Genomic DNA, 16,585 nt, shown 5'->3' on the forward strand with positions numbered 1-16,585 from the left:
ATCTTCACAAGCACTGCGAGACTGCATCAAGGTATACGTTTCTCTATCATTGATTACAAAAAATGTTCTCAGAAGAGTGAGGACAGCTGGTCTGCATGTACTACACGAGTTGTTGGGGAGAAAAACCGTGAATACTAGGGTATCGAAAACCATCCAGCCCCCCCTTTTTTTCCCAGAGAAAATCCAAAGTGTTTTTTATGGCTTCCCTCAAACCAACGTCCCAATCTAAAATACCATGGTGACCTGAACGGCGAGAAGAAGAAAAAGGAAAAAGTTCATGTTCAGCGAAGAAACCGTGGCGCCGGAAATGTGTGCGAGAAACAAACAGGTTATAGGTGAGCAATACCGTTTGTGACTTCTGTTACACCGACGCTAGTTCCGTTAAGTTTATCGCTGGAGACAAGTTGAGACAGCTTACGGTCAAAGTACTGGTGCTCCGTGTACGGGTCGTACATGTTCTGCTTGATGAAGTCATCAAGCTGCTCATCCGTCAGGCCTCGCAGCTCGGTAGCACGGTCAACGCCGTTCTTCTGGGCAGCGCGAATGACACCACGCGTCACGACGACCGAGACCTCACGGATACGGCGGACGTCGGGGTATAACCAGCCATCGGCAACCTCTTGCTTGTTCAACGAGGTGGCGAGCGACTCGGCAGAAGCATAGATCATGTCTTGGGTGACCGACACAGACTTGGAGATGATGGCACCCAGTCCGATACCTGGGAACACATACATGTTGTTTCCTTGACCGGGGGTGAGCGTCTTGCCGCCATACTCCATCGAGGGGAAAGGAGAGCCAGACGCGAAGAGACAGCGGCCCTCGGTTGCGAGGACAGCCTCCTCGAATGTGCACTCAGACTTGCTGGAGGGGTTGGAGAGAGGGAAGATGATGGGCCGGTTGTTCAGACTAGCCATCTTCTCGAGAATGTCCTTGTTAAAGGCACCGCCAATGGTGGACAGACCCATGAGAATCGTGGGCTTGACGTAGTCGATGAGGCGGCTGAGCGACTGGTACTGGCGGCCACCGTTGTCGTCACGGGCAAAGTAGACCTTGTGCTCAGCCAGCTTGTCGCCACGGTCGAGGGTGACGAGTCCGTTGGAGTCAACGAACCAGAACTTGCGGCGGGCCTCGTCTTCTGTCAGACCCTCCTTGATGAAGTACTCGACAATCTGCTTGGCAACACCGACACCAGCACTTCCAGCGCCGAGGAAGATGGCCTTGTGCTCCCTGGCTGGGACACCAGACGCCTTGACGGCGTTGATGAAACCGCCGACAATGACGGCACCAGTGCCCTGGACATCGTCGTTGAACATGGCGTACTGGTTCTGGTAGCGCTCCAGAGCGGGGAAGGGGTTCTTGAAATCCTCAAACTGGATGACGATGCTGGGAAATTGTTAGTCGTTTTGCAAGTGGCAGAAAAAAGCGGGATGATTAGACGTACCTGGGCCATTTGTCGGTAAGAGCGGCCATGAGCTCGTCGAGGAACTCCTTCTCCTGCTCAGCAGTGACCTTGGGCATCCTGGAGCCCATGTAGAGCGGGTCCTCACGAAGAGTCTTGTTGTTGGTTCCCAAGTCGAGGGTAAGGGGCAGGGTGCCGTCGGGGCGGATACCAGCGCAAGCAGTGTAGAGAGCCAGCTTGCCGACGGGAATACCCATGCCGTTGACGCCCAGGTCACCAAGACCCAGAATACGAGAACCATCTGTGAGGACAGTAATGTCGACCTCGTGTGGCCAGTTGTCGAGGATTCTGCGGAGGTTGCCTCGGTCGCTCCATGAGAGGTACATGCCCTCGGGCTGGGTCCAAATCTCGTGCCATCGTACGCAAGCCTCGCCGACGGTCGGGGTGTAGATGAGAGGAGTCAATTCCTGTGCTCACGTTAGTTTTGGGTGTGGGCAGATTGTGGGCGCGGGCACGTACCTTGATGTTCTCGCCAAGCAGTCTGTAGAAGAGGTGGACGTTTGTGGCGCGGAGGTGGACGAGGTACTGGAATTTCTCAATGGGCGTCGACTTCATGGCCAGGAGGCGGAGGCCTGGGGGGGGGGGGGGGGCAAAGTCAGCAATTGGGGTATGGTAGCGACCACAGGGCTTGGGCTTACATCGCTCGGTCTGGACATCGAAGCTCTCGACGGCGGGAGGGGTGAGGCCATATGTGCCGAGAGATTTGCGGACGTCGGGCGTGTAGGACAGGTCGTAGTCACCAGAAGTGGTGCTCAATTGGCGAGGCATGTTGGGGCGAGTGGCGGAGGGCATGTTGTCGACAGCAACTGTGGCCATACAACGGACAGAAAGGGTGATATGGACTGAGGAGCGGCGGGCTAGGGCGGGAGCCGTGACTTTTATAAGTGGCCTGAATCGGTGCATTGAAATGAAAAGAGGTGAAACTAGGCGTCGGCAATTGGCAAAAAGAAGGGCAGGGAAATAGGCCGCCTGGGGGGGCGCGCGGAGGATTGGGGCTACATAGCGAGCAGCCTATCGGGAAGGGTCTGGGGTCCGCAATTGTGACTGTGTGAGGAGATCCGTTCTCGCCGTGAAAGAAGGCCTGTAGACGAGCGAGCATAGACCAGCCCGCCCGCAAGCCCGCCAGCCCGCCCGCCCGCCAGCGTGTTGGCCAGCGGGGGATGCAGCAGCAGCACGCCGTCGGGCGCTGCCTCGCGACATTGCAGCAGCAGCAGCAGCAGAGGGTGTCGGGTCTCCTCGGGGGCTGCGGGGCGTGGCTGTGGCTGTTGAGGTGTCGGGCAGCGGCTTTCCCAGCATCGAGGTGAAACCGTCATGTTGGTATGGTTGTCCGAGCCAGCGGCAGGCAACGAGACTGGGCCATGCATATCATCGGGAGCATTCGGAACGGGCGCCGCCAAAGCCCCCGACGCACGCCCCATCCGCCATGCAGCGCTCGCATGGCCTGCCTTGGCCTGCCCTGCCATTGCCCTGCCGCCGCCCTGCCATCCATCGCCCACGTCTGCTTTTGCCCGGCCCCGTCGACTTGTCCAAACCACACGCTGCTGCTGCTGCTGCTCCTGCTGCTGCTCCTGCTGCTGCTGCTGCTGCTCCTGCTGCTGCTGCCCCCGTCGCCGAATACGCCCCATCTCTCCTCCCCGCCGACCGACTGTCAAGGCACTACTCCCTCGCTCCCACGCTCGTCTCGAGGCGGCGTCAGGCATCGAGGCATTTTCAAGCCAGCGTCCATGCGTACGTGTACGTACACGGTGGCTACTATTATTAATTGCCGTCGTCTTACGCATCCTGTCTCACGCCTCTTGCCACCGAGAACCCTGGAGAAGCAACGCCTAGGTCCATTCCCTCGCGCCAATGGTGCCACATCCTTCCGGACTTTAGCCAATTCCCTACACACCGCACCTACACCAAAGTGCTCTCGCCCTCGCCCTCGCCCTCGCGGGTCCGCATTCGGCTCCATGAGCTAACACCCCGATCCGACGGCTTGTTTAGTTAGTCCGAGCGGTGTGGGCGTGCGTGTGGGTGTGCCTCTTTCCACCACCACCCAGACGAGCTGGAGGCCGCGACTTTTTCTTCTTACACACGCACCCACTCGGCATTGCACCCCCCCCCTGGGCCATTCACCACGCCAACCCTGTGACCAAAACAGCGCAAGCCAACAGCAAGAGGCCATTCGCCCAAGACTCGCACGCTGCCGTGCCGTCCACACCGTCCACACCGTCTGCGTCTCAATTGCCATGGCCTTTCATCTCTCTTGCATGAACGGCGCAAAGGCGCTGCTGTCTCGTGCAAACGCTCTCTAGCTGCCTGCACCCGTGCCTGCACCTGCACCCGTGGTGGATCGCCCGCAGTTGTGGGGAAAGCTTGACGGCTGGGCTGGCTTGGGTAAGGTAGCCGCCCAAGGCACGCGACTCCACTCTGCACCGCGCCACGGGAGGATACGGAGCCGCCCTGCCCTGCCCTGCCCTGCCCTGCCCTGCCCTGCTGGCTGATGCCCCCAATGTCCTGGCCTTGCACCAGAGCTGTAACTGTCATGCAACTGTCAAGTCTCACCGTCTCTTGACACTCTTGGCACCCGATCCAGTCCCAATCCCATCTAGATTTTCAGGGCTTGCATGATGCCTCTGCCCACACATGCATGGCCACAACAATTCGCTAGGCATGCCTCACCTGTACCGCTTCCCCGATCAGGACCACCACCCTCACCGAGGCGGTCTGACACCTGCACCCATGCCTGAAAAACTCTGCCTCTGCCCAACTTGGGTATTCTTCGCCTCTGCATATGCACCGTGCGCTTGGCCATCTAGAACTTTTCAACGGGAACCGCCCTAGCGAGCCCACCTGGCGAGGTGGAATCATCCACATTGCCTGCCTGCCTGCATTGTGCCAGTGCTAGCACTAGCAGCTAGTAGCACGCGACACCATGCGGGGAAACTTGCCTGTGGCTGTGCCGGTGGTGTGGCGGTGGTGGCTGGAATCAACCCCCCATGCACATGCCATGCACATGCACATGCCAATGCAATTCTCCACCACGCCTAGCCTCGATCTATTCCCCTTGTACTGGTCATAGATATGGCCTTGTTCTGCATCTCGTTCCGACAACCAGTCGCTGCAAAAGCCAAGTTGCATTCCGTCTGCACGCATACCTGATCCAAGCGAGTGTCCTCTAGCACAGTCAGCACCCACTCCAATATGCCCTTCCATAGAGCAGGTGCCTATTTCCCCTACTGAGCGTGTGGCCAAAGTGCTCTCTTATGAGACACGGCGTATACACTCCGCAAAACCAGGCATGGGCGCGGCAGCCTTGGCACATGTGGAGCCGCGGATCGACAAACGGCATGACGTCGTTGCGCGCGCTAGATCCTCGTCATCCTGACCTACGCGTGGTACTGCAACCTGCAACCCAGATAGCTGCCATTGAGCTTCAAAACAGTCTTGCTTGCAATCGGCCCATCTCCATCCTCTCTCTCTCCTAGCCAAGTCCCCATCACACCCATCGCCATGGCACTTTCATCGTGCTTCGGCCTGCGCAAGACCGATGATGATCAGCGCCCGTTGCTACCCCAGGTACGTGCATACACGTCTTATCCGCCCGAGTTACACGTGCTGACACCAGTCCCAGTATCGCGATGATACTGTATTGCAGCGAGAGGTGCATCAGAAACTGCACTCGTATCAGATGATGAGAGCGCTGTCCATGGGTTTCATGCCATCCAACGAGCAAGTCGTCATCAACCTGCGAAGCTTGCTATCTGCAGACGTTCTCAATCCGGAAAACCCCGACCTGAGCGACTCCGGTCGACTCCTCGTCAAGTTCACAAAGCAATGGCTGCACCAGTTCATTGATACCCTGAACCACAAGAACAGCAAAGATCAGATCCAGGACTTCCTCTGGTACCTTTCCAAGTCTAGGGTATCTGTGGATGTTGGTGATATTGCACGCAAGACAACCAGGTCCAAAGCCAAGGCAGATGCTACCGCAGGTCAGTACTCATTCTCCTACCCCGCAACCAATACTAAGACATCAGAAGCATACCACAGCCTGCAGACCGTTAGCTCCTTGCTCTTGACCAACTCCGACTTCCGCATCTTTCTCTCTGATCTAAACACCGTTGGCCGCGAAGTATTCAGGGACACTGCTTTCACCCTGTCAAACGTGGCAGAGAAGGCTGGCAAGACCATCGAGCCATCCCAGGCAGAGCAAAAGGCACTCAAGGAGCCGGGCGCCGATGAGGCTCACGCACACTCAGCTGAAGAACTCAACGGCGAGGCGGCGGAAATTGCAAAGGTAGTTGGCAATGGAGCAGCCGAGGTCGCTAAGACAGCCGACGTAAGCTTGACTCAGAGGCTCCACGGCGATGAGGGCAACTCGCTGTTGTTCCGCTTGAAGAAGACGGTCACAAACCTGAGGCACAAGAGGGACTACAACGATTCGGTTTCAGTCTTGGCAATGCTATTGAAGCGCTACGCCATGGCATACTCTCGAACCGTCGAAGATGCCATGGGCACCCTGCAAACTGATGTCGAGCCCAATCGTGAGATGGAAAAGGCAGTCAAGAACTTTTGGACTTTTCTGAGCTCCTTTGGCGACAAAGAGGAATGGAACAAGCTCGAATCCACATTCCACAAGGTTTTGGATCACTCACGCAAAGATCCTGAATTCGAGGACTTGCTGGTCGACATTGGAAACTCGCTGCAAAGGCTTCTCACCGATCCCGACTTTTTCGACCATGTCGACGAAAAGTTCCAAGACCTGCGACAAAAGGCCAGGGGTGTTGGAACAGAATCATCCCTCCGTGAAGATGTCGACGCGTTTTTTGTACAGGCCCAAAGGACGTTCATGGCTGTCACCCAGGACCAGGACATTGCGAAGATGATCACCACGACAACGAAAATCTGGAACATCCTGTCACCGCTCCACACCAACACCAACAGCGAGCTCGTTCAGGATGCGATCAATGTCTTCGTTCCTCTTGCGATACAGGCCGTCCAGTATGTCCCCATTCCTCGACTGGAGATATCTACGCCTGAAATCGACATGCTCCTCGAGAACCTCATCATCGAGCCTGGTAAGACGGTGAACCATACTTCGTTCCTCCCGTTCCGTTTCCGGGTAGAAACGTACAATGACTTTGAACTCCGCAAGGCCCGCTTCCGCGTCGCATCCAAGGCCACCTCCAAGTTTACCATCAAGATTGATGGCCTTTCCTTCCGTGCAGATGAGGTTGGGTTCCTTCTCCGCGCACACTCTGGTCTTCTCCGCCTCGCTGATGAGGGCATTGCTTCGTTCCAACTCGACGAGCGTGGCATCGATGTTCATTTGGACGTGGAAGTGGGCAAGGAGAAGCTGGAACAGTTCCTTACCCTTAAGGCTGTCCGTGTCCACATCCACAAGCTGTCCTATACGCTGCGCAAGTCAAAGTTCAGTCTCTTTGGCTGGCTGTTCAAGCCTCTGTTGCGCCCTATTGTTCGCAAGGTCATGGAAAAGCAGATGGCCCAAGGTATCGCCGATGGTATTCATGCCGCCAACCGCGAGCTCGTCTTTGCGCGCGAGAGGCTTCGAGCAACGAGAATCTCGGATCCAGAGGACCTCAAGACATTCATCAAGGCTGTCATCACCCGTCTTACGCCTGCCGACGACCCAGACCTTTACACGAGGGTCGGCGTCGCCGCACCCGGAAAGGGTGTCTTTGCCGGCAAATATGCCCCAGGCAGCGTGGTCAAGCTATGGGAGGAAGAGGGTCGTCGTGCAACTGAACGCATTGACGACTGGGATGAAGGTGGCTGGAGGAACGACGTCTTCGATCTCCATGCCATGGCTCTTGGTTGAATACTTGTTACGATGGGGCCTAGTTGTCCAGTCTGATCAGGTAAAAAAAAAGCATTCCATTTTAACACGAGTAATGTCTAGGGAATGGGTTCATGATGAAGGAAATGGGTCAAAATTGGTTCGATATCAAGCGGGTATTCAGGTATTTGATTTTAATCGGGGATATGTTTTACTAATTCCGCGTGTACACGATGTTCATTCCATAGCATATGTATTCTTCTCAATGCAACTTGGCTCTCTTTGCACACACTTGGCTGAGTAACGCAAGCACTAAACAAATGCCCTTGTAGAAACAGCTACTTGCAGAATACGGCTCATGGCTTTTTTCTTTGTATTCTCCGTCTACCCCAGCGGCCACCAAGACTATGATACAGCGCACGCCATGCTCGAGCCGCGAGCTCTACCGTGCTTCATCAAACATTTCAAAGAACAAATAACGTTGTATTCGCGAATGGTGCAAACAAAAGTACAGCCCACATTTTTTTTGGATCCCTGAAAAGACTGCGTGAGTATGTGAGTGCATCCTTTCTCCCCTTGCCAAAACGCGAGTACTCTAAAAGGGGGGCAGCCAGAAGGGATACGAGCCGTTCTTCACGCGGAAGCAGCTCATGAGGAAGCTGTACATGCCAAAGATGACACCTGACCAGAGCAACACGGCAAACGACTGGGCGCGCGCATCCTGGATCCTGGGCACCTTGACCGCCAGCGAAATGGCTGCAAAAGCGAGCACACCGTACATGGCTGCGACAATCTGCGACTCGAGACCGTACTGGTTGCTGAATCCACCCGCAAAGTACGTGATGGCACCGTTCTGGCCTCCAGCCACGTACGGCGTCTTCCTGATGTGATTGAACATGTGGCCGCTGGTGAAGAGCAGCACGGCAATCAGACTGAGCGCCGCCCACAGGTTGCGGTTCTGAAGGAACGGAATCATGTATGGCCAGGCTACAAAGAGAGCCGTGAAGGATCCCAGCACAGCAGTGGTGACCGAAATCACCTTGATCCAGTTGATGGGGCGGGACACGGATGGCTTGGGAAGGCCATCGGGGACCTGGCGCGCGACCCAGGCATGGATTTGTTCGGCAGTCTGTGGGCCGCCGGTGAAGTCGAAGCGGACGGGTTGAGCGTCGGGCTTTGCGTTGGGGCCAGCGGTAGGGTGGAAGTAGAGCAGCACAGGAGCGGTTTGAAGCATCAACTACACATGCCGCGTCAGCGTCCGTTACGAAAATCACAATTGTCTATGTGTGTGGGCATTGGCAGTATTTCGTACCGATTGGAATACGTTTCGTCCGTCGGTAAAGTCCAATGTACCGAATACCAGTCTCGACTGTCCGTTGTGGTCGCCCTTCACCCAGCTGTTGCCCAGCAGATCCCACTCGGGCTGGAAGTCGCGGCAGAGCGCACATCCAAAGCGGGCTTCCAGTGCCGTGAGCAGGACGGTGACGGCGTAGTCGCGCGGGGCCTTTGTGAGCTGTGTGTAGCTGGCATCGTTGAGCTTGAGCGTGCGGCCCGTGGAAAGCGCCTTTGCGCGAGCGTCATCGAAGCGGTCGCCCGAGGCTTTCTTGGCTGCCAGAGCTGTAAAAGGCAGCAGCGAGGCAGCGAGGATCTTGAACCACCGCATTGTGTCGTTTGGCGGGCGGCAAAAGGTCGGCGTGGGCGTGGGGGGCGGATTGGAATTGGGGGGGGGGGGGAGAGATGGGCGGACGTAATGCTTGGGAACGTGGCCTCGACAGCTCTTCGGAGGTTGCGGGCGTGCGTAATGCCGCTAGGGCCCGCAACAGGGGTGTCCTCCGCGACATGGTGACATGGAGACCAAACATCCGACTGCCAAACTGCAAACCACACTCGACCGATTTGGAGACGGGACCCGGGTGGAAGACTGTTGCACGCTGCCCTGAGCCTATGGCTGCGTGTGCAGTTGAATTTCTTCGTATTCTTTGACTGTTGTTGCGGCCCGCCACGCTTGCTGTGTGTACCTCAGCCACACTTTGTCGTCCCGTCCCTCTGTTTGTTTACTCACGTCGCGTCAACACACAACCCCACCGCCATCGACGCAACCCCTCCCGCATACCCCTTCGCATCACCAAGCAGATATTTCATCATGGCCGCACCCACAGATACAGATATCGATACCAGTTATGAGATGAAAGATGTAAGTGCAAGACGGCCTCGTCCTGTCCGGGTGGGTGCCTTGCGTTTGGGGGAACCCCCCGGCTAACCCGTTCAGCTTCAACATGCGCTGCGAAACGCAAACCTGGAACTCAGTCTTGAGAGGAGTAAGCATTCGGTCGAGCTGGTGGCCAAGGACGAGGAGATCCGAAAGCTGCGAGTGGCACAGTGCCTGCTGCAGGACGAAAACACCGATCTCCACGAGCAACTCGAAGAAGAGCAGGGCCGTGCTGATGAGCTGGAGACGGCGCTTGACGACGCTCTAGCGCAGTTGGACGAGCAGCGCGCTGAGAATGAGGCTGCGCAAAACACAATCCGCACACAGGCGCGGGAGGTCGCCAATCTCAAGGTGAGCACGTCAAGCGCATCGGCCAAAGCGTCGCTAACTTTTTGCTAGGCTGAACTCAAGGCCATGGAAAACGTGACTTCCGACTCCGACAAGATCCTTTCGGAGAAACTCGCCCTGTCTCGCGAGATCTCATCATTGCGCCCTGAAGTCGAGCATCTGCGCGCCCAGGTTGAATCAAACGCAGGACTTCTCACCGAAAAGCTGGCTCTGCAACGCCAACTGACTACACTCCAAGCCGAGCTCGAGAACGAGAAACGCAACGCCGCACGTGCGCTGGCCAAGCAAGGGAAGAAGATGGAGCAGGACGAGGATCTCCGCAGTGAGTTGGAAGAAGTGCGCAATGAGCTCGCGACAGAGAAAAAGGAGCGGATGAAGGCAGAGGCTGGGCTTACAAAGGCGGAGAAGGCAATGGAGAAGGTGCAGGCTGATCTGGAGTCACAACAGCAAACAACGGAGCGGCTGCAGGCCAAGGTGGAGAAACTGTCAAAGAAGGAAGCCAGCAAAGCCAGCAAGCGCGATGAGGAGCATGATGCTGCGGTTGAAGAACTTCGTCAGGAGCTAGAACAAGAGAAGACTGCGCGTTTGCGAGCGGAAAGGGCTAGTAAGAATGCCGGTCAGCGGGATGCCGAGATTGAAGAGTTGCGTGAAGAACTGGAGCAAGAGAAGCGCGAGCGTCAAAAGGCCGAGAAGACATCCAAGAAGAGTTCTCAATCGATGGACACTCAGGTTGAAGCTGTTAGGAAAGAACTGGAAGAGGAGAAGCGCGAGCGTAAAAAGCAAGAGAAGGAGTTCACCAAGACACTGGCTGAGCTGCAGGGTCGAAACACTATTCTCGATGACAAGCTGAGTGCTTTCCGGGAAAAGCTTCGGTCAACCAAGGAGAAACTCAAGGAGAAGGAGGCCGAGCTCGAAAGAGCGGATAGGGCGCAAACAGCACCGCCCGCCAAGGTTGCTTCGACAGCTGCTGCCAAACCTGCCACAAAGAATGCCCGGAAACGGGTTGCTGCTACCGCGGAGCCCGAGACGATGCTGGGTACGCCAGGAGACGGCTTCCCTGCAAAGAAGACCAAGCGCGGCACTTCAGTCTCGGCAGTTGGTGATACGTCGACCTTTTCTCTAACACCATTCCTCAACCGGGCCGGCAATACAACACACGCCAGCCCCATTGTTGAGGAAGAGGAAGGAGATGAGGCTGGAGAAGAGGCTGTTCAGGAACAAGCTACCCCTACAGCACCGCCGAAGAAGGCCTCTGCAAAGGCTGCTCGGCCCAAGGTCAAAGCGCTGGCCCCGTCAGCGTCAAGCAAGGCCAACGCAAAGCCTCGCAAGAAGAACCCTGCGCCTGCTCTAGACATGGTTACTGAGGAGGCTTCTGAGATCTCGCACAATACTTCGCGAGACTTTGAAAACGCCCCAGTGTCGATTCCGCTCAAAGATGCCGACGACGGTACTTCGAAGAAGAGCAAAGGCGCCCCCAAGATCAAGCCTCGCAAGTCTCTCATGTCGTTTGCTACCTTCGCCGAGGAGCCGGCTGCGGAAAAGAAAAAGAAGCGCAAGCTCGGGGCCAGTGCTGGCAAGACACTGTTTGACGCCGAGGATGGCGAGGATGCTGCGCCTTTGAAGCCTGTTGGCATCAGCAAAGGCTTGTTTGCGGCGCGGGCACTGGGTAAGAGTGTGTTGGGCAAGCAGGGTCAGCAACGGCCTATTTCAGGCGGCTTCAACATGATGAGCGAGGAGGCATTCACGTTCTCGCCGCTTAAGAAGGATCGAAGGGGTGCGAGCATCTTGAAGTGAATGGGCGGCTGCGAGGCTCAGATTCAGATTTATTGCATCTGATATTATTACTATTTCAAATTGAGTGTCATCATATCCGGGCGTTTGGGATTTATATTTGCATTCTTTAGAAATGAATGTTGGCCTTGAATTGGAAGTGGGGCACGACATGTTCTGTAGGCATGGTCTGGATATATGATGGGTCTACAGCTGATGGCCCCTGTAATTGTCTTGAAGTCGGTTTTTTTTTACCTTGAATCCTACCAATTGCAGCATCTTCTGGTCATTTCATGCTTGCACAGTGCCAAATTAGAGGTCTACTGTACAAAGAGGCCCCCCGCGGTGATGATCTCCGGGCGCTTAAACACATCCCTACACAGCCATGTGCGGCGTTTAAATTGGTACCACTGCGCATTAGGTCTCCATCCAGACACTCATCTCTTTGGCTCTCTCAGACTGCAGAGACGCATCCATCGCCAACGAGCTTGTTTAGCACCGAGCTACTCCACACAGTAGGGGGGATGGCGCAGTGGTGGAGCGCCTGGAAAATTTTCTGCTGTCTCACGTCAGCAAAGATCGAAGGTTCGAATCCTTCTCCCCTCACAACCATATTTATGGTCCACCCACATGAGAGAGTTACTCATTAAACTACCTATTCGACTGAGAGAGTTACTCGTTAAAACTTGAGAGGAAGACTCATTTAAAGTGAAAGATCTGAGAGAGTTACTCACTAAAAAACTACTAGGCTACGAGCCTCACCTTCATTTAGATAACCCCCTACATTGTACCTACTCAATTTGTACCTAGATTAAATTCTAGCCTACGTAGTTACTTGCAGGCCTTAAGCCTGCACGTCTTATATAGCCCTTTGGGCTGAGAAAGGACGTTAAACTACAATAATAATAATAATAATAATACTCCACACAGTAGTCATAAGCCTGTATCACGGGCCTGATTTAGCACCAATCGCTATAGCCCCATTTTTCGGACTTGCTCCACTATTACCGCCCCGTAACCTCTGGGCTGTTGTCTCGACGTGTCGCCCCTTGAGAATGAGGGATATTGAGATAAGGTTGACTGGACCTAGAGCCTTTAAATTTACAAACAAGACAACCACATAGATTCCGCCGCTCATAAGATCCAGGGAACCTTGAATTTGACTTACCTATCGGACAGGCTCCATCGAACCCTTTAGCAAAAGACCACTGGCTGTCTCTAAACTGAAGTGCTCTGGAAGACCCAGCGCTGCAGGCCGTATATCCGAGGATAAAGTTGTCAGCCTCTGTCTCCGTCACATTGCGACACGCCCCTCCAATAACCACAGCAAAATCTGCCTCACAATCCGCTGAAGCACTTGACTGCGGTATTTCTGGTAGTGGAACTGGCGATGGGAACGGATCATTGAGGCAGATGGCTGGCTTCCGATAAGGCAATTAGTCAAAGTTAATCGTGGAAGACGGCAAGTGCCCAACAAGAAGACAATTAGAGCATCTGGCAAAGGTATTTTTACATCCTGGGCATGCTATTTGTACTGGATATCATAGGTGGAGTACAAGAAGATGGAATTACAGATAGGCCAACAAAGCATTTTACGTGGGGACCAATGCACCTCATAGTGCCGACCTCATTCTGGCGCGAGTGGAGAGAATACTCGGTCAACCTGGATCTTTTGCTCTGCTCCTGTTTTCCTGGCGATAGCACTAAAGAACCCGTGAAAAGGTAGGCCCAGACATCCTGGCTATTCCTCAAGGCCGAACACACGTCCGCAGTGCTTGATAAAGGCTCGCCAATAAAAACCTTGGAAGGCTCGTTCTTCGCGATAACCCGGATGAGTCCTTGCCTCAATTGCCAGATTTCCAGCTCAGCATGTCTGCACCCTTTTTGGATCATGCTTACGTGTGAGTGGAGGCAGCGATAGATTGACGGCTTTGAAGCACTCTCAATTTGCATGTGTGGCAAAGTTGAGGCAGGGGACGGGCTGTGTGGGGAAACCGTGGGGAAACCGTGGGGATCCCCGCGATAGCTCCATCAACCCCATATCCGTTTTTATTCTTCCCCACCGCATGACATCTTGTGTTAAGACACAATGGTGGAATAACCGAGCTAAGATGATGGCCCAGTTGAATTCATCAGTTGTTCACCGCTCAACGTCGAAGCGGAGATTTGTGATTTATATTCTTATCGTAATCTCAAATCTCCCTAGCAGGTCGACATACCGCAATTCCTTTCTCAGCACACGCGATAGACGAACATCAACAAACAACAGACTGCTACAATGGGAATATCGATCTTCAACCGCCATGTCGACAATGAGACTTTCATCCCTGTTGATAGCCAAACCAATGGTGTTAACATCAATGGCCACGACAAAGCAGCTGAAGTGCCCGTCTTAGTGATTGGGGGAGGACCGAGTGGCCTGCTGCAAGCCTACCTCTTATCACAACTGGGGGTAAAAACTCTGGTCATTGAGCGTTACCCAGAGAGGCTTGGAGCACCCAAGGCGCATGCTTTGTCGCCTAGATCACTCGAGATATGCCGCCAATTTGGTCTCGATATGGATCATATCCGGAGTCTGGGCACGCAGAGAGATGATGCATACTGGGTCAACTTTCTCACGACGCTGTCAGGTCAGGTCCTGGGACAGCTTCCATACGAGCGCATGGACGTGGGGGTTCTCGACTTTACACCAGAGATGATCCACAACATCCCCCAACCAAGCTTCGAACAGTACCTTTCTGAGGAACTCTCAAACAAGGATAATGTCGATATCCGGAAAGGCGTATCGTTTGTATCCTTGGAGGAGAACAAAGACTCAATTACAACCGTGGTTGAGGAACGTGCAACTGGTCAGCTGTACAAGGTCAGATCCAAGTACGTGATAGCCTGCGATGGAGCAAAAAGCAAGGTACGCGAGTTTATGGGTATTGAGAGCGATGGCGAGGATTCATGTAAGCTTCCATCTCATTGTGTTGATCTCGTTCATCGGCACTGCTAACACATTTTGCTCTTAGATGAGACTATGATGACTATTCATTTCAGTGCCAATCTCCGGGAGGTGGTAGGTGATCGTGTAGGCATGCTTCACTGGCTCTTCGACCCTATGGCATCCGGCTTCATCATTGCGTATGATCTCTCCGGAAACGCCGTCCTCATCTCCAACTTCGATTCTGACAAGTATCCTGTCGAGTCATGGAGTGAGGATCTTTGTCGCCAGGTGCTTAAGGGAGCAATCGGCAAAGATGTCTCGCCCACGGTTCTGAGTTACCGCCCTTGGATCCTCAGCAGAAAAGTAGCAAAGTCATACCGACAAGGGAACGTGTTCCTCGCAGGTGATGCTGCCCATTCGTTTCCACCGACAGGCGGCCTTGGACTCAACTCGGGCCTTGCGGATGTCCATAATCTTGCTTTCAAGATTGCCCACGTCCACCATGGGGCTGCTGCAACTGCCGTGCTCGATTCGTATGGCGATGAGCGCAGACACGTTGCCGAAGTCAACTCACGGCAGAGTGTCAAAAATGGACAAACAATCTTTGGCCTGCTCAAAGCCTTGGGAACGGCAGGCATATCCGATATCAACGAAGCTCGACAAAATCTGCTCAAAGCTATCAACGATCCGGCGAAGATGAAAGAGGTGGAGGTCGGGGTAGAAGAGCAGAGAGAGCATTTCGATAACCTCAACCTACACATCGGCTATGTCTATGGCGATACAGAGATCCCTGCTCATGCGTCGCACTTCACACCCAGCTTCCGTCCAGGCGCGAGGCTGCCACACGCCTGGTTACGAGGCTCACTACCAGCAACTGTGCCACAGCTGAAGCCAGTCAGTCTCACATATGTGAAAGAGCTCACCAAAGATCAGCTCAAAGCGAGACAATATAGCACACTGGATCTTTGTGCTCCTGATGCATGGACGGTCTTGTTGCCAGCAAAGGACAGTCCATTGGACGCAGCCATTTCCTCTATCGCCGCCGACAACAGCAGCATTAAGTTCAACGCTCTCAAATTTGGCAAGGACTTTGATGTAGTGACGGGAAATACAGATCTGGATTGGCGGGTCCAGTCTGGTTTGTCTGAAGGACGTGCTCTGTTGATCCGTCCAGATCAGCACATCTTTGGGTCCTTTGGCACAGAAAGCGAGGCCAAGGAAGTCAGTCAGAATGTTGCAAAGTTTTTGGGTCTGCAATGAGTCGACCTAAGCCTGTATTAATTCGAAGGATGTTCGTAGTGTGATTTAGCAGCAGTTTTTTTTGGATGTTAGCGTTCTATTCAATCAAGGCTCAAGTGAATTTGAGCATTTATCCGTCAAATTCTGTGAATCGACCGTCTTCTTATGTTGAATATTTTGCTATCGTAAGCATCTTGGTAACCTTTGCTTCTTTCAGTCTATTGCAGTTTATGAATCAAACATCAATCAGGTTGCATCGTGTATATTCAGTCACGATTGCAAGTTTGCAGGTAATGTAGTGATGAAGCAATTGCATCTTCACGCCTAATTACTGCCGAAGACTCAATGGTCCACTATTTGCGTCCTGTAGGTGCTTGGGCTGACGATGCTAACTCACTCTCTAATGCCGGTAGGCTATCGCCGGAAATCACCTGCTTTGGCGGTGTATACCGGACCGTGTCTGCGTAGCTCAGTTGACAGCCAACTGCCGATGGTACATCCCGTACGTATCCGTGCGGTTGGGTATCATGTAGCCCCGCAGTAGATCATCTTTCTCCACGACTGCAAAACGTGGCTTGCGGCGGGGAAAACATGAGTTTGTTACGGATAGTTAAGTGAAGGCTGGATGACTAGCTGGTATCTCGAGGAGGTCCCAACTGAGCGCAAAGGAAACTCGTTACAGCTTGATAAGAGACAATTATTGCCGGTTGCAACAGCGTAAAGGACGTGACTATGTATAAGTCTCTTGTTCTCTTCTCTAGTGGCCTTAGAGGTAGGTCTTTTTCATTTTTTTCTTAATCTTTTTAGTGACGTTGAGCATCTTATTAACTTTAAGATTAATTAAAATGC

The 16,585-nt window shown here is 53.9% G+C and overlaps 7 protein-coding genes and 1 non-coding gene across 8 annotated transcripts; 5 read left to right on the top strand and 3 right to left on the bottom strand.

The window, feature by feature from the left end:
- Positions 1–329: 329 nt before the first annotated feature.
- SETTUDRAFT_89679 (uncharacterized protein) lies at positions 330–2,251 on the bottom strand (the record flags this gene model as incomplete). Its single annotated transcript, XM_008029150.1, has 4 exons — positions 330–1,383; positions 1,442–1,866; positions 1,919–2,031; positions 2,098–2,251. The coding sequence occupies 4 exons, from the start codon at positions 2,249–2,251 to the stop codon at positions 330–332; spliced, it is 1,746 nt and encodes a 581-aa protein (XP_008027341.1).
- Positions 2,252–2,882: 631 nt separating this feature from the next.
- Positions 2,883–3,221, top strand: SETTUDRAFT_32036 (uncharacterized protein; the record flags this gene model as incomplete). The annotated part of the gene is made up of 1 exon (XM_008028799.1): positions 2,883–3,221. The coding sequence occupies one exon, from the start codon at positions 2,883–2,885 to the stop codon at positions 3,219–3,221; it is 339 nt and encodes a 112-aa protein (XP_008026990.1).
- Positions 3,222–4,954: 1,733 nt separating this feature from the next.
- Positions 4,955–7,283, top strand: SETTUDRAFT_154432 (uncharacterized protein; the record flags this gene model as incomplete). Its single annotated transcript, XM_008029151.1, has 3 exons — positions 4,955–5,020; positions 5,076–5,436; positions 5,485–7,283. The coding sequence occupies 3 exons, from the start codon at positions 4,955–4,957 to the stop codon at positions 7,281–7,283; spliced, it is 2,226 nt and encodes a 741-aa protein (XP_008027342.1).
- Positions 7,284–7,836: 553 nt separating this feature from the next.
- SETTUDRAFT_91488 (uncharacterized protein) lies at positions 7,837–8,904 on the bottom strand (the record flags this gene model as incomplete). The annotated part of the gene is made up of 2 exons (XM_008029152.1): positions 7,837–8,478; positions 8,554–8,904. The coding sequence occupies 2 exons, from the start codon at positions 8,902–8,904 to the stop codon at positions 7,837–7,839; spliced, it is 993 nt and encodes a 330-aa protein (XP_008027343.1).
- Positions 8,905–9,384: 480 nt separating this feature from the next.
- On the top strand, positions 9,385–11,672 carry SETTUDRAFT_42021 (uncharacterized protein; the record flags this gene model as incomplete). Its single annotated transcript, XM_008028890.1, has 3 exons — positions 9,385–9,435; positions 9,511–9,801; positions 9,850–11,672. The coding sequence occupies 3 exons, from the start codon at positions 9,385–9,387 to the stop codon at positions 11,590–11,592; spliced, it is 2,085 nt and encodes a 694-aa protein (XP_008027081.1). The 3' UTR covers positions 11,593–11,672.
- Positions 11,673–12,086: 414 nt separating this feature from the next.
- On the top strand, positions 12,087–12,174 carry SETTUDRAFT_t25. Its single transcript has one exon. It is a non-coding gene; the product is annotated as a tRNA-OTHER (tRNA).
- A 398-nt stretch (positions 12,175–12,572) lies between these two features.
- SETTUDRAFT_91664 (uncharacterized protein) lies at positions 12,573–13,461 on the bottom strand (the record flags this gene model as incomplete). The annotated part of the gene is made up of 3 exons (XM_008029153.1): positions 12,573–12,985; positions 13,030–13,093; positions 13,153–13,461. 3 exons carry the CDS (start codon positions 13,459–13,461, stop codon positions 12,573–12,575), a joined length of 786 nt encoding a protein of 261 aa, XP_008027344.1.
- A 385-nt stretch (positions 13,462–13,846) lies between these two features.
- SETTUDRAFT_154435 (uncharacterized protein) lies at positions 13,847–15,757 on the top strand (the record flags this gene model as incomplete). Its single annotated transcript, XM_008029154.1, has 3 exons — positions 13,847–13,916; positions 13,947–14,519; positions 14,583–15,757. 3 exons carry the CDS (start codon positions 13,847–13,849, stop codon positions 15,755–15,757), a joined length of 1,818 nt encoding a protein of 605 aa, XP_008027345.1.
- Positions 15,758–16,585: the final 828 nt, after the last annotated feature.

This window comes from Exserohilum turcica (genome assembly GCF_000359705.1).
Source record: "Exserohilum turcica Et28A unplaced genomic scaffold SETTUscaffold_3, whole genome shotgun sequence".
Taxonomy (NCBI): Eukaryota; Fungi; Ascomycota; class Dothideomycetes; order Pleosporales; family Pleosporaceae; genus Exserohilum; species Exserohilum turcicum.